At 34.7% G+C, this 24,289-nt stretch overlaps 1 protein-coding gene across 17 annotated transcripts in view; it reads right to left on the reverse strand.

Moving 5' to 3' along the window:
• The window catches only part of FIP1L1 (factor interacting with PAPOLA and CPSF1), a 79,705-nt gene that overhangs the window by 25,734 nt on the left and 29,682 nt on the right, over positions 1-24,289 (reverse strand). For 9 of the 17 annotated variants that reach the window (XM_044268147.1, XM_044268146.1, XM_044268143.1 and 6 more), the window contains 2 exons: positions 11,566-11,659; positions 8,281-8,437 (listed from right to left, as the gene is read on the reverse strand). In XM_044268147.1, the coding sequence (XP_044124082.1) occupies positions 8,281-8,437; positions 11,566-11,659 (251 nt within the window). Of the gene's footprint in view, positions 1-8,280; positions 8,438-11,565; positions 11,660-20,938; positions 21,047-24,289 lie in introns of all 17 variants that reach the window. The other 8 variants (XM_044268140.1, XM_044268138.1, XM_044268135.1 and 5 more) reach the window with 1 other exon arrangement.

The following is a 24,289-nucleotide window of genomic DNA, read 5'->3' on the forward strand; positions in this document are numbered from 1 at the left end:
CCACTACATGCTTTTCTGTGCATCAATCTTACACACACACACACACACACACACACACGGAGTCTAACATCTGCCTTTTAAAAATAACAGCCTATTTTGAGTTTACTGAGAATACTGATAGGCTACTGGGTTTTTTTTAATAAAAAAAGAGAGAGAGAGAGAAGATAAGTACAGTTCTTAAAAATCTCAAGGAATTCAGGACACCTGGGTGACTCAGTTGGTTAAGCAGCTGCCTTTGGCTCAGGTCACAATCCGGGGGGTCCTGGGATCAAGTCCCACATCAGGCTCCTTGCTCAGCAGAGAGCCTGCTTCTCCCCTTGCTTGTACACATGCTCACTCTCTCTCTCTCCCCCTCTCTGTGACAAACAAATAAATAAAACCTTAGAAAAATTTTTTTCAAGGAATTCTTTTTTAAAGGTACTTCTGGAAAATATATTTTTGGCAAAAAGCATCAGTTAATAAGCAGATCTGCTGAGTAAGACCAAACATCTTATAGAACTATAAAAATTAGCTTAATAAATATTATATTCGTAAATTAACTTCTCAAAATTGTACTTTCTCAAGGGTGCAGATAATATTCATCCAGAATAGTCCAAGCTTTTGCCAAAGCAGCAATTCTTCAAGTGTCACCTGGAGATTCCAGGCAGTCCCTAAGATCCTTTTAAGGAATCTGCAAGGTTAAAACTACTTTCATAAAATACTAAGATGTTATTTGCTATTTTCATGCTCATTCTCTTACAAGTGTCCAATAAAGTATTCTAGAGGCTACATGACATGTAAAATGACAAAAGATTTAATGCAGAAACAAAACGGGAGAATCCTTTTTTTTTTCTATTAAGCCACACAGTTATATATATATAAAAAAAAAAGTTTGCCAAAGTGTAAAACAAGACCACTCTTTACACTACATGTTAATGCTAATATGTAATGGGTTTATTATGAGTATTTTTTACATAACATTTTAACCTCACAGCTTTCTAATACAAAAAATATATGTACTAGGCATAAATAAAAGCTCTTTGTGAGACTGTAGTAATTTCTTTTTAGTGTATAAAGTGCTCTTTGACCAAAAAGTTTAAGAGCCACTGTGCTGGAACTAGACTGCTAACAGAAAACTAATCTACAATGTAGGCTTTAGAGGAAATGCAAAAAGACTACAGATGTGAGCTGCCTTTCTCCCTAACCCCATTATGTGTCACTGCTACAACCCCAAATCATCAAGAAATTTAAGGAATGAACACAATTTTTAAGTGCATATAATTCAAAGTACTACATGACTAGTGAGACACTAATGTACTTGGTAATAGTTTTTAGGAATTCCTTCTAAAATGCAGAATTGCACCCATTTTAAGCTCTAGATAAACAGTTAAACCCTAAATCCACCTTTAAAAGCAGGGATCATTATTCTCTGTGGTCTGCACGAATTGGACTATTTAGTATCTCAGTAAGGCAAAGAGCCTTCCTCAACTTAACGGAATCCTGAGCTAGATTTTAACTGTTCTGAAGATTTACAGAACCAAAGCCACATGAGCCTTGATTTTTATTAGTATCACAAGAAATGAGCTAAAATAAATCTAGTCTTCTCTCTTTCAATAAACTCTATTATAAAAAAATGAAGATAAAATAGGATGATACTAAGAAAATTAACATTTGAAAATCTAAAGTTAAGGTTTATATTCAGTTTGTACATAGTTAAAAAAAAAGAGTTTACAAACATTAAATCACTTTAAAAAACAAGATAAGCCAGACACAGGACAAACACTGTAATGATTTCACTTACACGAAGTACCTACAATAGGCAAATTCACAAAGAAAGAATAGAGGCCATGGGAGCTGGGGGATGGGGTAAAGGTTACTGTTATTAAGTACAATTTCATTATGCATAAAGAAAAAGTTTTAGGTATACATCATAGTGATGGTTATACAACTTTGTCAATGTATTTAATGCCAATGAACTGGAGACTTACTGATGGTTAGAATAATTAAGTATTATGTATATTTTTACCACATAAAAAAGTACCATAAAATCAACTGCACTATAACACGAATCTTTTAATTTTACAATTCTTCTTCCAATAAACAAGTATATCACAACTGGTTTATTCAGTAAACAGACTTAACACAAATCAGGCAAACAGCAAAATCTCAGCTAACTGGATTAAAAAAAAAAAAATCTGTTCCTGCTCTTTACAGGCTCCATAAACTTCTCTACCCAGAAATATAGATGCACGCACTTCAATATGAGGGGAAAGTTAAAAGAAAAAAAACCAAACAACTTTTTTTTTTTTTTTTTAAAGATTTTACTTATTTATTTGAGAGAGAGAGACAGTGAGAGAGAGCATGAGCGAGGAGAAGGTCAGAGAGCGAAGCAGACTCCCCATGGAGCTGGGAGCCTGATGTGGGACTCGATCCTGGGACTCCAGGATCACGCCCTGAGCCGAAGGCAGTCGTCCAACCAACTGAGCCACCCAGGCGTCCCAAAACCAAACAACTTTTAACAGACACGTTATTGGGGTGAATATACACATGATGCCATGATTCAATTCAAAACAGTTAACAAAACAGGCTTTTGGACAAAACCGCCTGCTAGTTCTGCTATTTCCTAGCTACTGCTTAAACTCGTTTGAGTCCTGGTTTCTCTTCTATAAAATCAGAATAAAATCTATTTCAGTTGTTGTCAAGGATCATACTGCATTGATACATGAAATGTGTTCAGAACAGTACCTTTAATAATAAATAAGCATTCAATAAACATTAGCTGCTATTAGCTACTACAAGTGACCCTTGAACTGTCCACTTATACATCAATTTTTTTTAAAGGTTTTTTATTTTATTCATTTGAGAGAGAGAGAGAAAGAAAGAGGCAGAGAGAGCACAGCAGGGGGAGAGGCAGAGGGAAAGGGTGAGGCAGACTCTCCGCTGAGCCAGGAGCCTGACATGGGGCTCCATCCCAAGACCTGGAGATCATGACCTGAGCTGAAGGCAGACACTTAACCATCTGAGCCGCACAGGCGCCCCATATGTTGATTTTTTTATAGCATAGACCTATAAATGCATTTTTTCTTCTTTATGATATTAACATTTTCTTTACTCTGCCTATCTTTATTATGAGAATACAGGCTATAATACACATAACATAAAAAATATGTGTTAACTGACTGTTTGTTATTAGTAAAGCTTCCAGTCAACAATGGGCTATGAGTAATGTAGATTTTTGACGGGGTTGGTGGCCCAAGGGTCAGTTAAATTTCTACTATTACTCTACTACTACACTGGAAGCATGAAGCCCCAAACAGGGGTGTAATAGATCATTTCTGTATTTGTCTCATCATATACAGGCCTATAGCCTTGAAAGCATATGCATTTGAAACATATTTTAATGTTTAAATTCTCAAAGGATTTTTTTTTCTTTTTGCATTTAGTATTTCTCAAGAAAGCAAAAAGGAAACCCAAGGTTTCTCTAAGAAAAATGGAGTACTTTTTAAGGCAAACTTATAAAAAGACTCCTCAACCACAGCTTTCTTTTATTAGCGGCTTATGATTCTTACGGTGATCTAAATCACAGTGACCTCTATAGAATATATTGTAATCACGTGGTTCTGTGGTTAATGGTCACTGAAAATATGGCTTTAATCTCAAGGCCTATAGTCCATGGGTAAGGATCGATGTAGCCATAATGTTATGGAAAAGCTCAGAACCACTCTGGTAAGTGTCTGGGTGACTATACCAACTGTCAATCTGAAAGTCTCTCTGGTGTTATGGATACAGATATATGTCACCTCAATCAGCTATCCGATTTAGGGAACGCCAAGTATACAAAAGATCTTTGTGACTAGCATTGTTGGGAAACATTGATGGAAATGCAAACCACCTTCTCTCCCAACAGCTCACAATCTAGTAAAAGTAAGGAGTCATTCAGATAGTCTCAATCTCCAGATACTTGGGTTTTTGTATGAATTGGTGTCTCCCTGCCACCAGCAAATATACCACAGTTAGATACTGCTTTTAAACCAGCATCAAAACTCATTTCAATCAGTATCCTTAAATGCTGACAGAACAGCATGGAAACTCTAAGAATAAGCAATCAAAGAAAATGTGAATAGGTATTTAAAATATGGAAAGCATGTAATTGAAAATTAACATTACCGGCATACCTCATTTTATTGTGCCCTCTTTACTGCATTCCGTAGTTACTATGTTTTTAACAAACTGAAGGTTTGTGGCAACACTATTTCAGCAAGTCCACTGGAGTCATTTCCCAGAAGGGTTTGTAATATCATGTCTTTGTGTCACATTTAAGGTAATTGTCACAGTATTTCAAACTTTTATACTATTTTATTTGTTATGGTGCTTTCTGATCAGTGATCTTTTGACGGTACTACTGTAACTGTTTTGGGACATCACAAACTCTTACCATATATAAGATGGCAATCAACATATGTTGTTTGTGTTCTGACTGCTTGACTAATTGGCCATTGTCTTATCTCTTTCCTTCTCCAGAGACACAGTAACAAAATTAGGCCAGTTAATAACCCTACACTGGCCTCTAAGTATTCAAGCGAAAGGAAGAGTCACACATCTCTCTCTTTAAATCAAAAGTTAGAAATGACTAAGTTTAGGGAGGAAGGTATGTCAAAAGCAGACTGGCTGAAAGCTAGGCCTCTTGTAACATACAGTCAAATTGTAATGCAAAAGAAAAGTTCTTGAAGGAAATTAAAAGTGCTACTCCAGTGAACACACAACCGTTAAGAAAGCAAAACAGCCTTACTGTAAATACAGAGAAAGTCTTGAATGGTCTGGAGAGGAGACCAAACCAGCCACCATATTCCCTTAAGCCAAAGGCTAATCCAGAGCAAGGCTCTTATAACCCTCCTCAATTCTATGAAGGCTGACAGAGGTGAGTTGGCTGTAGAAAAATAGTGTGAAGCCATCAGAGGCTGGTGCATGAGGTCTGAGGAAAGAAGCCATCTCCAGAAAACAAAGTGCAGGGTGAAGCAGCACGTGCTCATGAACAAGGGGCAGCAAGTTCCCCAGAAGACCCAGCTAAGGAAATTCATAAAGGCGGCCACACTAAACAGCAGATTTTCATGGAGACAAAATAGCCTTCTGTTGGAAGAAGATGCCATTGCGGACTTTTACAGCTGGAAAGAAGTCAAGGCCTGGCTTCAAAGTTTCAAAGGAGAGGCTGACTCTCTGGTGAGGGGCTAATGCAGCTGGCGACTTTAAGCTCAAACAAATGCTCACCATTCTGAAAGTCCTAGGGCCCTTAAGAATTAACCTAACTCCACTCTGCCTGTGCTGTAGAAATGGAACAACAAAGCCTGACGACAGCACATCTGTTGACAACATGGTTTACTGAACATTTCAAGCCCACCGATGAGTCTACTGCTCAGAAAAAAGGATTCCTTTCCAAATATTACTGCCCATCCACAATGCACCCGGTCACCTAAGAGCTCTCTCTCTGTTGAGACATACAGTAATAAGATTAATGTTTTCATGCCTCATAACAAAATATCCATTCTGCAGTCCATGGATCAAGGACTCATTTAGGACTTTCAAGTCTTACTACTGAAGAAAAACATTTCATAGGACTACAGCTGCCACAGACAGAGTGATTCCTCTGATGGATCTGGGCAAAGTAAGTTGAAAACCTTCTGGAAAGGATTCATCATCTTCATCATTCGAGATGCCATTAAGAACATTCATGATTCATGAAGAAAGATGCAAATAGCCACATGAACAGGAGTTTGGAAGAAGTGGATTCCAAACCTCATGGAGGACTTTAGGGGTTCCAGACTTCAGCAGAGGAAGGAAGTGCAGGTGTGGTGGAAATAACAAGAGAACTAGAATGAGAAGTGGAGCCTGAAGACGGGACTGCACTGTTGCAGGTCATGATAAAACTAGAACAGATGAGGGGTTGCCTCTCCTGGGTGAGCAAAAAAAAGTGGTTTCTGGACATGGAACCTACTCCTGGTAAAGATGCGGTGAAGACTGTTGAAATGGCCAAAGAAGGATTCAGAATATTACCTAAACTTAGTTGAAAAAACAGCAGCAGAGTTTGGGAGGACTGACTTCAATTCGGAAGGAGGGTCTACTGTGAGTAAAATGCTATCAAACAGCATCACTGCTACAGAGAAATCAATTGTTCATAAAAGGAAGTCAATGGATGTGGCAAACTTCACTGTTGTCTTATAAGAAATTGCCACCCCAACCCTCAGCAACCACCACCCTGATCAGTCAGCAGTCACCAACATCAAGGTAAGGCCCTAACATCAGCAAAAAGGTTATGACTCACTTAAAGCTCAGAGGGTGGTTAGCATTTTTCAGCAACCAAGTTCTTTTTAATTAATGTATTGTTTTTTAGACATAATGCTACTGCACCACTCAGCAGACTACAGAAGAGTATGAACATAACTTTTATATGCACCGAGAAACCAAAATTTCATTTTGATTCTTTTTATTGTGGTGGTGTAGGACTGTAAGATCTCCAAAGTAAGCCTGTAAATAAATAACTTAAAAAAAAAAAAAATAAGGAGTGTTACTCTACAGTATAATGCCATAGAGAATCTGAACATTATTAAAAGATATCTTTATAAACAGAAGTTATATGGCAAAGAAATGGAGTTGTCTTGTCATTTTGGAAGAAAGCGTGCTTCTAGATAACGCCAGCACCTATAAGCAATATCCTACAGAGCGTCTAAATATTCTTATACCAAAAATGTCTTTATTTTTTCACCATTTTCATACCTTCTCTCTCTCACTCATATCACTTACTCTCTCATAAAAGCTAGTGCTGACTATATAAACTGTTAGCAATCTGGGGATATACTATGCTAGCTAGCAATAAAAAAATTATTTTTAATCACCTTTAATACCTAGTAAAGTTAAAATAAGATTACCAAGCAATCCAGCATAACACTATTATCAAATACATTGATTATCTTTTAGTGTCATTAGATCAAATATGTTCAGAATTAACTATTTCTACATTTTATCATGTTCAGTAGACAAAGGACTCATTTATGAATCACTAAGTTTTCATTCCATACCCTTTTCCTTTGGTTAGTTCTCATCATATGGAAGACCCAAGAGTCATGGGTCCAATTACAACTTCTGAAATGGTTTATGCTCCAGAATAATAAACTCGTTAAATTTTAGAAATAAAGTTGTCTGGAGTAAGCACCTCCAACTTATTCAGTCTTCTCTTTCCTCTGTTTCCGATACAACGCAGTCTCCTAAAACCAGTCGTTTTTCATAATAATTCTTATCCATTTTAAAGATAAAATTGACAATGGAAGAGAATCAAAGGTGCTGTGGCTGTGGGGCCAATGCAACAGTTGACATTTAGAGACCAAGGATGAAGACTAGAAGAAGACTACTCAGACCCCTTGTTTGCCTAGGTACTCTGATCATAACTGGCACCTTAAAACAAGCATGGCTCTCTCAAAATGACTATGTGGACATGGCTCTGCAGTATGAACTGATTTTACTAAAAGAAAGCAAATTTTAGCATTTCTCACATGTGTAGTTATAATTAGAAGCAGGAGATAGTTTTTATCATTTACTATTGGCATTTTCTGTAGGAGGAAAGTAGTTACTATCTCAATCAGCCTTGTTAGTTTCATTAAAAACTGATGAAAGGGAATAAATATTGGAAGCTTACTGGGAATAATGTAACAAAGGCCACTGGATATAAGGTTGAAAAAGTAAAATTTAGGGTTTACTTGTGAATTTTTCTAGTGCCGCCAATAAAATAATAAATAATCAAAAGTGGCTCAAAATACGATAGAAATTTCTCTGTCTTGTTTAAAAGCAGTTAAGTACCAGGTACCTGGCACCCAGAAGCAATCTCCTAAAAGGAAATCAGTATACAAAGATAACAGACTGAGATTTTCACTTCACAGGATATATTGTTTTTAAACCTACTCCAATTCTAACTAAAACTTTTTCCAAAACAAGTTAACATGGTTTATAATTCAATATGGATTTATACATAAAATTAGCAACTTTAGTGATCACAATCATACTCTTAGATCACAATTTTAGTATCTATCCTTTCTTCTCTGTTTTAGTGTATTCTCTTCGCTATGCTGAAATAGCACATATAGATCTGTTTCACTGTGAATCTACTGAAGATTTAACATAGTAAATTTCCTATCAATTTTAATGCAGTATAATCAATAAAGATTTTTCATATATTTTAATTATTAGAATTAAAAATAAAAGAAACACTCATGATTTTCTTTTTCCCGAAAATCAGATGTCTTATTTACTATTTACCTGGTGGTGGAATCAGAGGTGGAGCAGTGCTGACAGTTGGAGGAGGTGGAAGAAATGGAGGAGGTGGAAGGTGGGTGGGAGGAGCTCCTGGGGGGAAAAATGGAGGTGGTTTGCTAAAATTGTTGTCTACTTCAGTAGCAGATCTTTCAGAAAGGACCTAAAATTAAGCATAGTTAATTTAAAAAGTGAGTAAGTGTTCTAATCTAAGATTAAAAACTCAGTAAATTCATTTTATTTAATTTAAGAAATAAAGTAAAAAGCTTTATTCATATACACATATTTTGGGGAGGCAGAAGTAATTTTTTCCGTGTGTGGTATGTGTGTGTATATACAGATATGAATATACACGCACTCACACTTTTTAAAATGTCCATATACAAAGCCTAGAAAAAAAATGACTGAATCATTACTCAAAAGAAGAACTAAAAACATTCTAAACTAGAGTACTTCTAAATTTAACCACTTTATAAATATAATGAGTATTACCTTTGTTACCCAACCAAGCGACAGTACTCAAATTAAGTCAATGTAATCATTAGTTACAAATACCAGCGTTAGGAAATAAACATGGATGCGGAAATAAATATCCACTGTACTAGGGCTTCTTATCATCAGGTTGCACGCATTAACAGGGTGCAAGTAAACAGGCAGCCAGATATATAAATAACTTTTTCATGTGAATCTTGTAACTTTAAGAACAAGAGTTTATACTTGAAAAGTAAATGTGTTTACAAAATACTGATCTGTATAAACAGGTAAGGGGCAGGTAGCAAATCTACAGGAGTGACACACAGAAATCTGGATTTTTAAGGTTCCCTGAGGGATTCTGATGTGCAAACACATTTGGGAAACAGCAGAAATAGGCAACATAATGTTGTGCATTTAATTTATACTTCCACAATCTTTGTGGGCTAAAGGTTATCATTTAAACATATAATCCCTCTTTTCATTAATTTTTCCTGCATTTAAATACAATAATTTCTGTAATGCTTATGCGGATAAGCTATTTTTCAAAGTAGGGAACAGAATTATTTTAAGAAATCATGGCATTTCAACTCAAAATGGATAAAAGACCTCAACGTGAGACAGGAATCTATCAGAATCTTAGAGGAGAACATAGGCAGTAATCTCTTCGATATCAGCCACAGCAACTTCTTTCAAGATACGTCTCCAAAGGCAAAGGAAACAAAAGCGAAAATAGACTTCTGGGACTTCATCAAAATCAAAAGCTTCTGCACAGCAAAGGAAACAGTCAAAAAAACAAAGAGGCAACCCACGGAATGGGAGAAGATATTTGCAAATGACAGTACAGACAAAAGGTTGATATCCAGGATCTATAATGAACTCCTCAAACTCAACCCACACGAAACAGACAAACACATCAAAAAATGGGCAGAAGATATGAACAGACACTTCTCCAATCAAGAAATACAAATGGCTATCAGACACATGAAAAAATGCTCATCATCATTAGCCCTCAGGGAGATTCAAATTAAAACCACATTGAGATATCACCTTACACCAGTTAGAATGGCCAAAATTAACAAAACAGGAAACAACATGTGTTGGAGAGGATGTGGAGAAAGGGGAACCCTCTTACACTGTTGGTGGGAATGCAAGTTGGTGCAGCCTCTTTGGAGAACAGTGTGGAGATTCCTCAAGAAATTAAAAATAGAGCTTCCCTACGACCCTGCAATTGCACTCCTGGGTATTTACCCCAAAGATACAGATGTCGTGAAAAGAAGGGCCATCTGTACCCCAATGTTTATAGCAGCAATGGCCACAGTCGCCAAACTATGGAAAGAACCAAGATGCCCTTCAACGGATGAATGGATAAGGAAGATGTGGTCCATATACACTATGGAGTATTATGCCTCCATCAGAAAGGACGAATATCCAACTTTTGTAGCAACATGGACGGGACTGGAAGAGATTATGCTGAGTGAAATCAGTCAAGCAGAGAGAGTCAATTATCATATGGTTTCACTCATTTGTGGAGCATAACCAATAGCATGGAGGACAAGGGGCGTTAGAGAGTAGTAGGGAATTTGGGTAAATTGGAAGGGGAGGTGAACCATGAGAGACTATGGACTCTGAAAAACAGTCTGAGGGGTTTGAAGTGGCGGGGGGGGTGGGAGGTTGGGGTACCAGGTGGTGGGTATTATAGAGGGCACAGCTTGCATGGAGCACTGGGTGTGGTGAAAAAATAATGAATACTGTTTTTCTGAAAATAAATAAATTGGGAAAAAAAAATAAAAAAAAAAAAAAAAAAAAAAGAAATCATGGCATTTTAATGGTGGGGGAAAGAAAAGAGGACTATCTTCCAGTTTAGAAATGTTTACCCTTAAACATGCTAAAAAGAGGAGCGCCTGGGTGGCTCAGGGGGTTAAAGCCTCTGCCTTCGGCTCGGGTCATGATCCCAGGGTCCTTGGGATCGAGCCGCACGTCAGGCTCTCTGCTCCGCAGGGAGCCTTCTTCCTCCCCTCTCTCTCTCTGCCTGCCTCTCTGCCTACTTGTGACTTCTCTCTCTGTGTCAAATAAATAAAATCTTTAAAAAAAAAAAATGCTAAAAAGAAGATGAATTTACTAAAAGTAATGAGAATCAAAACACTTTGAAATTTTTTTAAGGTACTCAGGAAAAGGTAATAATAAAAAACAGTAATGATCATACTAACAGCTGAAAGTCTCAGTCACTAAAATTCTAACTTGAATCCAAGTTACTAGTATTGCCTTCATTCTTTCCCTTGAAAACAAAGGAAATCTACTTCCCCCCCAAAATTACACGTTAAGCTATGGTATATCCACAAAATGAAACTATCATGAAGGAATTTTCAATATTTTTAAAAATATGGACAATGCAAATGATAATTTTAAAAAAAGATACACAAAAAGTAATCATAAAGTATATCCTAATCTTGTCTGGTGGCAAAGAGGAGATGTACCAGAGTGTTAAAAGTGGTTATCTTTATATGCTAGAATTATTGGCAGTTTTACTGTCTTCTTTACACATTTCCCATATTTTCCCTTTTTTTGGTCCAATTAACCTACATATTGTGCTTATAGCAAAGGAAAAGAAATCTTACCAAAAAAGATCCTAAGGCAATAAATTCTAATGGGAATAGCTTTTATATTAAAAGGGTAATTAGCTCCATATTTTAAATTTCTTGGCAGTACCTAAAATACCGAACATATAGCATAGCACTAGAAATGTATATGGAATAAATTAAATTAGAATATGGATATAATCCTTCAGTTTAAAAATTAATAATTTTTAAAATACAAAACCTGTATGTTGCTGTTTTCATTTGCCCGTCGCCTTCCTTCAACTCGGCTAATTGTTATAGTTTGACCAATAACATCAATTGCCCCAGGTAATCTCCTGTAACACAGAAATTAAATCAATTCAGTTTCACTTAATTAGATGTTTGAAAAATAACACAAATATTAGGTGAGAAATGAAATTTAAGACCTTTTGCAATGTACTTTAAAATAAAACCAGATCACAAAACACACTTGAAAAAAAAACTTCACTAAAGTTAGAGCTCATTACTTTGTACTGTCATTAAAAACTAAGCTTTGTTAATAAGCTGGAACGAATGTATCCAAAGATGATAATGTTAAAGTATTTTTATAGGTTTTCTTTTAAATTTACTTTTTTTTAATAGTCTCCAACTAAATTTATCTTATCTTTGTGAAATTCTGTCAGGTAGCAAATGCAAAGCGAATGGAAATAACATGTTTTGGCTCTATAATTATAAAACATATTATAGTTCTAGTACAGAAACTCCCAACTAAAATTTTCCAAAAAGTCCTGAAAAGAAATAATGCTCATTTTGATACACACTATATTTTTCTTAGTGATTTATTCCAACCATTATAAAGCATAAAAGGGATCCAATATTCCATTTCTGATAACCTGCCTTTAAATAGAAAACTTTAAATATTTAAATGCCTGCCCCACTCCAATTGTATTTATAATCAATTAAAGTTTAAGTATATGAGTAGATGGAAAAATAGTCTATCACAAAATAATGCTGCAAATTGCATTAGGAGAGGCCAGTAAGTTAAATTTTAAAAAATACTGTTAAAAGTCAGTAGTTAAGGATTTTATTAAAGTATATATGCTTAACAAGATACAGAAGTCACTTGAAGGAAGAAGCAATGAAAAATGGATGCAAATTAGATCAATTTGTCTTCATTTCTGTTTTAGTTCTGAACAGTTTTGACTTTAAAAACTTTAAACCAAAGTACCATGGTTCCTCCCATAGTCACCACAGATAGGTTTCTAAAACAACTAGTAACAGTGACTATTTGTAGAATGTCTACACATTATACCTAAACCTCATAATAAGTCTTCACTTAACAAATTACTGTATACTTGTTAGAGATGTTAAAGCTAGGGCTCACAGTGATGTCACTGACATCAGTAAAAATTAAATGGCAAAACTAACTTTGAAATCTTAATCCTTCTGATTCCAAAGCCTTCCCTTGAGCTATGTATGCTCCCTCCTTGCAAGATAACTGGCTTTTAGACATTTGAGACTTCTGAAAATCAAGAACTGGTGAAAGTCTGCCTCAAGTGAACCTTGAAAAGCCTCATAAATAATTTAATGCTCACAAAAACAAAATGAAGACAGCCCTATAAGAGTATATAATAGCATTTGAAATGTCTTCCAACCACAGTTCATTCCTACTTATCATCCTGCTCACTTTCAACTTCTGTTCTATATAATTCTAATAGAATTTTTTTTAAAAGTTCACGTTTTTCTGATTTTATGCCCATGTCACTGACTTCCCAGATTTCCTCATGAACTCAAAGAGAAAAAGTGATTTTTAACTTATACCCTTCGATATAGGTGGAAACTATCCTAATAGTCGCACATGAGAAAAATCCAAATACCTCAGACATAAAACAAATATAGCTCCAATTTTTCCCCTAAAACTTAGAAGATTAATAGCTATGACCACTGTAACTTCATATCAAAACCAATGCCATCAACTCTTGGATGTCGACACACATCTCTGATTCCAACATCCTGACAGATATAGGTGTATATCCTGAGGCCACAACTTCCCTCATCTTTTATTGCTACCTAGACTTCATTATAAAAATCTTTACCTCTACTATTTCCTTTTCCTTTCTCTTCCTGATTGCTGCATTCTCCCCCTCTCCATCTTTTAAAATGTATTCCCCTCAAGAACAAATTCTCACAAATATATCTGGGTTTGCAATTTCTCTAAATTATTAAAGTAGCAAAACTTAAATCCAGATCTAACAGTCTAACGTCTGTGTCCAAATGAAAGATTTCTATATACCATGGTTTTTCTGAAGACCTCTGCTTTCAAATATTCTGGGACACATAAGAGTACTCATTCCTTAAAGTTTATTTTAAGGAAGTCTAATTTTTCAGCTTTAAATGGATTAATCACTGAAGATTCAAAGTGGTAAATAATAAGCTTCTAAAAATATACACATGGAAAATCAGCCTTAAAAAATGTGCACCAGTAGAAGGAATCCAGAAAATTGCAATTTCTTACATTTCCACAATAATAACACCTCTTTGCCCAGGGATTTTTACCACACAAACGGATTTACCTTAAATTAATCAGAAATGTGAAGTTTGCCATTTTGTTCAGAAATATTTTAGGACAAGATACATAAGCATATACCAAAGTAACAAAAAGTACATAATATTTAACAGAGATGAGTAACAATCTGTGTTATTCTGATGCCACATTATGAAAAATGATGTTGAGCCATATTATTCTGAAAATTTTTAATGAACCACTTTTTATTTCAATGCATAAAAATATTTAGTGGAGCTTCACTATGAGGATCTACTGCACCTTGAGTTTCCACATAGGACAAGTTTACCTGGACTTGCTTACATATTTGTTCAATAAGGCAGATAGCTAATGTAGTTATCAAGATTCTCTTCTCTATATCGAACAATAACAAGCTGAAGAGAGACAGAACTAACCACAATGGATATCTGAAGATTAATGGATATTAATCTACAGGCTTAATACAGGTGGTGGATTTCACAAGAGCCTCTACCTTTCATGAATATAAAAATATCTCTGAAATTATAATGGAATTAAATTAAAAGGACATACTTTGGTGATTCTGATGTAAGCTGCTTACAAAGATACAACAAAAACTTTAAAAGTGACAAAATTAGGGCCAAGGGAAGACAAAGAATTAGTTATTAATCTTTTGTCCCAAATTTATCTCTGAGCTTCTCATTTTTTTTTAACAGCCAAACTAAAGGACATTATTAATAACAAGTCTTTTAATGTGTGTGTAAGATAAAAACAAAGCATTTGCTCTAAAGATGGAACTTCCTGGTATTAATAGCTAGTGTTTACTGAGCACCTATTATGTGCTAGAAAAGCACTGTTCCAAGCACTTTATATAAATTCATTCTTCATGACCTTATGAAGTAGCAACTATCATTCCCATTTTACAGATGAAAAATAAAGAGAAAGAATTTCTCCTGAGTCCAGGTTAAGGAAAATATGAAAGAGTAAAATAGTTTTCAAACACTTCTGATCCCAAAATATAGTTATTGAAGAAACACATTTTGCACAGCAATCCAGTGCCCACATATAAAAAACTGAGTTTCATGAAACAATACTCACTTACACTTATTATAAAGGAAAGAGTAACATTAAAAGCAAACATGATTTATTAGTATTAAACATCACACACAAAAAAGCAAAACAATACAAAACCACGAAATATCTGGTGGTTAAGATCATGAAACTGATTTCTTACCCATCGCTAATGGACTGCCATCTTACACTATGAAAAACACTGAAATAGGGACAAAGTCTCCAATACTATTACAATGAAAACATAAGTGAATTTCACAGAGCTGTTTCTCGAAATACTCAAAACTGGGTGAAGCATAACAATGCACAATTCAATAAAAGCAATTTAATCAGGTGGACCAAAACGATGTTGTCTGAATACATGCCCTCTTGATGAAGACATGCTCTAAGGATTTAACTGTACTTTCTTTTTTTTTTTTAAAGGTTTTATTTATTTTTGAGAGAGAGCATGAGTGGGGGAAGAGGTAGAGGGAAAAGCAGACTCCCCAATGAGCAGGGAACCCCACTCAAGACTCAATCCCAGGACTCTGAGATCATGGCCTGAGCCGAAGGCAGACACTTAATCAACTAAGCCACCCAGGCACACAGATTTAACTGTACTTTTGAGCAAGAAACCTTAACTAGCATATATGGGATACTGAGGGATCAGGAAGTTCCTCAACTTAAATATATGCATGTGTATAAATGTATTTTTCAGGCAGAAGAGTCCACAGTTTGCAGCAAATTTTCAAAGGGTTACTGCTTCAAAGTACAGAACCACTATTATAAAAGAATGAATAAATCACATATCCTTGAAGAAATCTATGAATGTTTTTTTTCTCATAGCAGAGCTCCTAATAAGAACTATGTACTAACAGCAATAGTTCAAGGATTCATTCTCTAGGAAAAAAACCTAGATGGGACTATTAAATATTCCCAAGTGAAGACAGATCCAGTAGTATCACTAACTCAGGTCATACAGCTAAATAGATGCTGGTAACAATTCTCCATGGAAACTGGTGCAACATCTTTTAAGCTACCTTAGCAAAGAGGTAAGCCTTGAAAGACATGTAGAATGGATTTAGCCACATAAGATGGGGAGGGAGTACATTTTAAATGGAGGAAAGAACATGAGCAGAGAAAGTATGTAAGGAAAATAGTATGTGTAGGATTTCAATTTCCAGTTTGATAAATATACTATCTACCTACCAGTCTGCAACAGAACAGCACAATACACCTTTGATACTGGCTACCAACCAAAAGCAGCAGAAAATATAAATCAAATGAGAATCACACAAAATGAGACTCTATAAGGTTGTAAAATGCTATGTAAACATCAGTTCCACCCAACTAAATCTTTCATTTTTACCTCACATTCCAACGTGGTCACTAAACCTTTGATTAATAACCAATTAATAATCTTTATGCCAAGCCAGAATCCTATCTCTCAATCAGTGGTTCTCAGTGCTTCCTACACATCAGAATTATCCGAGGGCCTTTTAAAACTCCCAATGTCCAGAGTGCACTATTTCACAGAGACTATTTAATTCAGTCTCTAGGACCTAAGCATCCGCAATTTTTTAAAGCTCCCAGGTAATTCCGATACATAGCCAAAGTTGAGGACCACAACTAGAGGTATGCCCAAGAAAGACAGTTAATATTGTATTTTCTTCTAAAAACATTTAAAGCAGTTGATAAAAATTAAAACTTAACTCCTTAATTCTCAATAAATATAAAAGTCATACCTACCAAGGCCTGATAATTAAGGTAAGGCTGTCCTTCGTTGCATATATATTATACTGATATTTTGAGTTTTGTGGAGTCACATAGTACTGCCTCTATACTTTTTCTTTTAACTTCAAAAGCACAAGATTAATTTTTCTACAACGTATAGTTTATAAAGAAATCTTAATGTATTCTATTTTTAGAAATACTAAATCCTTGAGGATTTATCAAAGGATAAATCCTTGAGGATCTAAATCCTTGAGGATTTCTAAATCCGTGAGTATTAATCAAAAAAGTTATCTTAAAAAATAATGTATGTACAAAATAAAAATCACAGAATTTAAAACTGCTTTCAGAGTATGTCATGTATTGTCTATCACTACTACCATTAAAGAGACTGTGGTGGGAGCAGAGATCCCAAGGGAACTAACACTTATTGGGTACCCTGCAATAGGTGCTTCTGCAGCCATAAAAGCCATTTAATCGATGAGTACTTGGTTTAAGTCCAATTAGTTTCATTTTCACAGATAACAGAAAAAGGCTCATTTATGAAGTAAAGTGCCAGTACCAAGATTCAGGCTCAGGTCTAACTCCAAAGTCTACATCTACAAAATGTTTCTGATGCTAACTTATGGGGTGTGAATTTTTAAAATGTTGTTACTTTTATAAAATGTCCTAAAAACAAACACAAAACCCTGAAGGCTTAAAGGTGATCTACGCTAAAATTGGGCTCATTAACATGTTCATTAGAGAAGCCAAATTTACTCACTTTTTTGCAGAGCCTGAAATAAAGGTTTACCTGCCATATTTATGTTTAATTTCATTTTTTAAATTTGGAAAAGATATCACTCTACAGAGAATCTTTTAAAATAAAGGCCTTCAAATGTCCAACCATGTAAATTCTTACAAGGTACCTAATACCGCATGCTCAGTCATAAGTGCTCAATATGACATGAAGGTACATGTACATCTTCTCAGTATATTATTTCACCAAGACATAAGCTGTACTGCAAGAACAAGTGAAGAAGCCAATCTGAGACTGAATGTCCACTTAACATCCAGTTTTACTGTATGTTTTATGTCTGTTATAAGAAATCCAAGCAGGTTTAAATATTTTAGTGATTCTACTTTAAGCAATTTTTACTATTCCTTTCAAGAGTCTCAGTTAAGAAAGCATTTATATTAAAAAACAAGACATTGTTAATGAGACAATTATTAGTAAGACAACCTAGAATTTGAAACTACCTGACAAAATCTGATATTATAAAATGGAAACAGAACACACAAATAAACTGCACATTAGGATAAGATTACAGCAGTCATCCATATTGCTAATTACAATTTTCTGTGTTCATTAAAACTGCTTTATTCTTCTTACTAATTGGCTTAATGTCACAAATCTGAATTTATTAAACAAACTCATACCAGTAACATGTCCTTGCTACATACATCTAGTTAGCTTGAAGCGTGCTATTAACCAAAGCTGGAAGAAGACCATGTTACATAAATTAATAGGAACACACATGAGATAAGAAGTCTGAGTCTCCAAATAAGCTATAGGATCGCAACCACTGTTTAATTGCTCTTTACAAAGAGATATAAGCCATGTTTCAAAAAAATTCCTACATTTCTCAGTTATGTTAACTACAGGAGCCTGCATCTCAGTTTTTATTAAGGGTGTGTGTCCACATACACACATACACCACCCAAAAGGAGAACAGCTTTTACTTAAATTTTTCTTCTTTTGAATTTTTCAAAAGCACAAAATACATACTGAAAATAGTGTCAAATTTCTACTATGTACATTCCCTGAGACTAATCACAAAGTCAGAATGGGAGCTTTCTGTATTTCCAAAGCACATTTTTTAAGGGATGGGGAGTGGGGGAGTAATAGTATCAACTTTGACATGTATCATTTTCAGTTATGAGAACTAATACCTTCTCTGTAAACTAATTATCTTTATTTTTCCAATTTATTTATTTTCAGAAAAACAGTATTCATTATTTTTTCACCACACCTAGTGCTCCATGCGAGCTGTGCCCTCTATAATACCCACCACCTGGTACCCCAACCTCCCACCCCCCCGCCACTTCAAACCCCTCAGATTGTTTTTCAGAGTCCATAGTCTCTCATGGTTCACCTTAAACTAATTATCTTACTTTAAGAAATAAACTATTGTATTGAAAGCATAACTATTTTAAGTAAAAAATTCTGTCTAATGATTGATATAAAAAGGAATTTCAGATATTGAAACAGTAGCAAAAGAAAATATACATAAAGTTTTAAATTGTATTAAAAATTAGTGATTTAAGTATTTCTATGCCTTTGCTTATGAAAATCAACCTGCTTTAACTGCAGGTACTAAAAGGCAGAAAGCCAGGAATTCTAGCCCTGACTTTGCCTCTATCAGCCATAAATTTGGGCAAATTCTCTACTTTCTCAGATCTCCTCTTCCATGTATAACAGGGACTAGGCAGAAAATAAAGAATTTCATGATTAAAAGGGCCTTCCTGATAACACAGTCCAGCCTATCATGTTAAAAATGTAGAAAGTGAGGCCCAGAGATTTTAGGGAACTATCCTAAATTCACACAGGCACAAAACCAAACTTAATGTTCAAATCCAGGACTTGTACCATGAAACTGCTGTAAGTTTAAGAAGGTAGTTATTTTTTATCTACAGAATGGCTACTGATTCATCTCCACAATAGAACAAAGAAAATGAAAGCTCTTATCGTCTGACCCTTTGGGGATCAATAAACAGGCTGTTCAAAACTGCTGGCCTGGTTAAATGTAAATCTGAGTTTCTCTATGCACTTATGTTGTAATAACTAAGTTAAATATTATACAGAAATTTTATTATTAGCCCTCATGTTAAACTCTGGGGTTTCACAGAAATATTAAATATGAAATGTGAACTATTAAATGTGGAAAGATTCACATTCACTCTCCACACTTATCAGATCTAACTATTTAAAGTAACTCTTGAAATTTCTACTGGTACTTCAAGAATTCTAGTTTTAAAAACTAAGATCAATATCATGTAATACTACGAAAAATATCAATGGGTATACTTTTAAAATGTAAGATATGCAAATTTTCATTCTATACCCTGTTAAGGCACACATGCCATGGGAACTATTCCAGGAATATAGATAATATATTTCTCTCTGCACAATTACTATACTTCTAGTTTGGATATTCTTTAGAAAGTCAAGATATTTTTGACTTTGAGATGAATAGCCACTTTTGAGAATGACTAAGCTTATTCTCTCCTAACAAGAGATTCTATCAGAGTCAAGCGGACTAGAAATTCTGACTATTCATGGAGAACATATAATAAAGACCCCCAAAAAAGGAAATATAAGAAAATAAAATTCTGATAGTGTTTCCTCTTTTTGCTTTTCTTTTAGTTAGGATCAAAGGTATCTGATCATAACATACATACCTAAATGGAAAATATTTAAAAGAACATTAATATAGCATAAACCTGCCCAGGAAGAAAGCTTAAAATGCTATAATGAACACAAACAAAATACCACTTCCATACCATCATTGTTTAAAACTTTAAATGGCAAACTAGGGAGGTGCCTAAGTCTGCATTTCCAAGTCAAGCAAACTGTTAATTGCTCAGACTCATCATCATTATTATTATTATTATTATTTGCAATGTACTGTTATATCTAACACATCTGCTTCTCACTACATCCCTTGGGGTAGAAATTATTATTCCCATGTTATAGGCTCAGAGAGTATATAGTTCCCATCCAAGGCTGCATATTTCCTAACTCTAAGATTTAGAACACAAACCAGAATTCTGCAGAGGGGTATCAGGAGTAAAAGCACAGTAACAACAAAGGTGATGGTACCTCCCAAGACAGCTGGCAGACTCAATGAAATGGCTGCTTTACGCACTGTAGTTATTATAAAACATTTGGAAAGATTCAGTGCAGTTCAATTTTATAGGTTCTAAATACCAGCTCAGAAGGCTAAATTTTATTCAATAAATAATGAGAAACACCCAGGGATTTAATAGGGTGTGATATGAGAAAGAAGAATTAAACCTGCAGTGGTAGGGAGAAAAAAACACTTACTGAGGTCCCATTAGCATGGTTCCATGCAATTTATAATGCAGTATAAAAAGCCAGAGATGACAGGCAAGGAGTGAGGTGACAGGGCCCGACTCCTGATTTTTAAAACCCTCAATTTCTATAACGAAAAAGCATAATTTAGGGGGTAAAAATATGGTACAATCTAATCAAGAATTATCTTATTACTAGACAAGACAACACTGATGATCTAAACATCAGGGAGTAGCCAATGTTTAAAAACAGCCTTACCTTAGGTCAGGTGATTCGGCCCTCCCATACCGGTCCTGCCACTTTCCAACGCTGGAATTGGCTTTTCTGGAGGCAGTACTTGTCTGAGACTGAGAAGAGGTGCTGTTTCTGGTGAGATAAATTTTCTATGTTTTTTCTTACATATTGTTGTCTCTGACCCCCCTTGTTTTATCTTTTTTTTCTTTCCTTTGACATGCTTTGTCTAAAGTCCTTTAGCATGTTCCTATTGTAGCATTCTGTCCAAGGCTCTGTGGTACTAAAACTGCTAATAGGTATTTAAATATAAATGTGCTATCAACATTTTATTAACTCTAGAATATTTTTAGAACTATTTTTCAAAATAATATGATGTCAAAATGCAAAATAAGAACCAAGGGCTTGTCAGGTTATATTATATTTATCAAGAAATAACTTTCTGTGCTTTTATGAATAACATTAACTTCTGTGGTTCCACAAAACCTTACTCAAAACTTTGGTTTTTCTTTCCCTATGTTCTTTCAATAACAGGTACAAATAGTGTACCAGATAACAGTAACACTCTGATGTGTTTTATAAAAACCTACAGTTTATATATTTCATAAAAACTCCATTTCAAAATAATTCAAAATAAAAACTGAAAGTTAATTTTACCCATAATGACATATTCCATAAAAAGTTCAGGATTTACACTCTTGCCAGTCCTTTAAAGGACTCGTAAGACACTCTTTCAAGGAAAAATTTTCTATAGGAAAAATATGTATGTTTATGTATCTGCTTATTTATGTAAAAAGAAACACAGGAAAAATAAATCAGAAACAAGATGAAATGAAATTAATTATTAACAGGAGTGAAAGAAATTGGGGAAAGTGACAAATCTGAGTATGCTTGGAACTCCTGAATGTTTTATATATGCAAAAAATAAATCAATAAACATGGAGGAAAAGAAAAGCTGAATACAAACAGAAACAATGGATCAAATTATACTTTAAATGATTAATACAACCACTCTGAAGGAAATTTTCTGAGTATTTTAACTATATACCCTCAGCCTGGAAAAAAAAAAAAAAAAGAAAAAGAAATAAAGAATTCCAAAGAAATCTTGAAATCTACTTAATAGATTTGGTTTTCATAATGGCAGGTGAAGTCCTAATCTATTCTGTCTGTATTTTAGGATTAAAGTAAGAACAAACAACGAAGCTGGTGGGCACTAGGTTCTCAATGCAGTAAAACAGTAAAAGTTGCAAGATGGAAAAAAGGAAAGGGAAGTAGAAACCTGTGGTGTGAAATGTGAAATAAAAGACACATGATGACTGCATGATTAAAATTATACATTATTTATTCTCCCAGCTGAAAAAGTCTAGAAACCATGACACTCCAGCACCAATGAGCATACCTGGTGCTAAGACCTTGGTTTCTAATCATCATTTCCCACTAAAAGGCATCAAGGTGCTTTCAAGAAATGGTTGTTTCCCGGGAGGGAACAGAGAAAGCACAAGATAAGCCTGGAACATCTGGTAAAGCTAGAAAGTAAATAAATCCTCAAAAAAAAAAAAAAAAGATGGGTAAAAATCAAAAGGTCACAGGAACCACTCTGAAGAGTCTGCGACAGAGCAAGTCTGGACTAACTGGAGCTTCAATATGAATTACAGTATATGTAAGCTGTATATATAGCTTACATATACAAATAAATCATACAAACACATTCTCTCACACATAAAATAAAAACTAGTGAGTCTAGTTGATAATAAGTAAGTGGAGGTGGGAAAGCTCATTTTTAAAGGAGAATGCCAACTAATAAATATAAGAAAAATAATAGTTAGATAATCACTATTTTACAGCCATTATAGTATAATGGGAGAAAGCAAAAATCATCAATGGATACTAGAATTTGGGGGAAGTTTAAAAAGAAATAGGATAGATACATCTCCTCACAGATTACTTACTAAATACAAAGAGCAAAAATAGTAACTTTGCAGTGTACAATCCCAAAGAACACCATCACAACGAAATGATTAAAGCTCTCATCACTAATAATGGGGCAAAATGACATCATGTACCTCCAGGCTGATGCACTGGGGACATAACATCACTTATGCAGTTTCCTGCCTGAAAAGCAAAACCTGAATCCAATAAAGAGGAAACATCAGGCAAACTCAGACTCAAGGATGATTTACAAAACAACTGGACTGTACTCATCAAAATCTAATCAACAAATACAAAGAAGGTCTGAGAAACTGCCTCAGATTAAAGAATAAAGAGAAAAAAGACTTAATTATAGTGGATGACCCTGGACTGAATCCTAAATCAAGATAAGAACTTCCATGAAAGACATTATTGAAATAATTAGCTAAATTGATGGTTTGCATATTAATATACTGGCTCATTATTAGATTTTCTCACTTTGATAACTATGTCCTCGGATTACATAACAGAGTATGCTTGTTCTTACATTCTGAAGTATTTAGAGGTTGATGGGGTATGATGTTCATAATTAATAAGTGGTTCAAAAAGGAAAATATTTTGGGGGAAATTATAAAGCAAATATGGCCAAATGTTAACAAGTGGAGAACTGGATGAACAATAAGTGAGTGTTCAGCTTGTGAAAATTTATCAAGCTGTACTTCTTGACATATATGAAAACTTTTAAAGATTAAGCAAAACATTCTGATATATTAAATATTAACATTTTACTTAAGTATGCCATTTTGCTGGGCAATACAGAATGTTAGAAACCTAGCATTTCTACCTATAAAGTACAAAGAACCAAAAAAACAGTTCTGTGCAAACATACCAACAGTCACCTACACATTAATAAGGCAATCTAAGATTTTTAACAAAGGTAATACAGTGGTTAAGGTCAGTAGTATAGATCATTACTAGTTGTATATTCTCTATTATGTCTTAAGTGACATTCCTGTTTTCTCCCTAAAGTCAAAAAATTTCACTTTAACGCATGTCTCTCAAATCTCCATAAATACAAAGACTAAAACAGAAAAAAACACAAATATTTATTTAGGGAAATGCTTCACAATGAACCCAGAAAACGACTTTCCTAATAGCAATGGGTACTGTTCTGTGTATCAAAAAGTGACAATACTGACATGTTAGGTATGTTTCTACATAGGTTGTGGTGGCAATCACCCACTTTTTTGGCACTGGTGATAGAACTATTAACGTTTCTATCATTTCTTTACTTCCTTTTTACTGTCTCCTAGCTTCTAGTAATCTCCATCTCTCCTTTAATCCACGGTCATCCATCATTTTAATCACTTCCAGGCCCCTCTCACCTTTCTTGCCCCTTTGTCATATTTGCCTGGTATAAATGTAACCTCTGTTAAATCCAGCTCTAGCTTACTTTCACGAACATATGAA

The sequence above is a fragment of the Neovison vison genome, chromosome 11 (assembly GCF_020171115.1).
Source record: "Neovison vison isolate M4711 chromosome 11, ASM_NN_V1, whole genome shotgun sequence".
NCBI lineage: Eukaryota > Metazoa > Chordata > Mammalia > Carnivora > Mustelidae > Neogale > Neogale vison.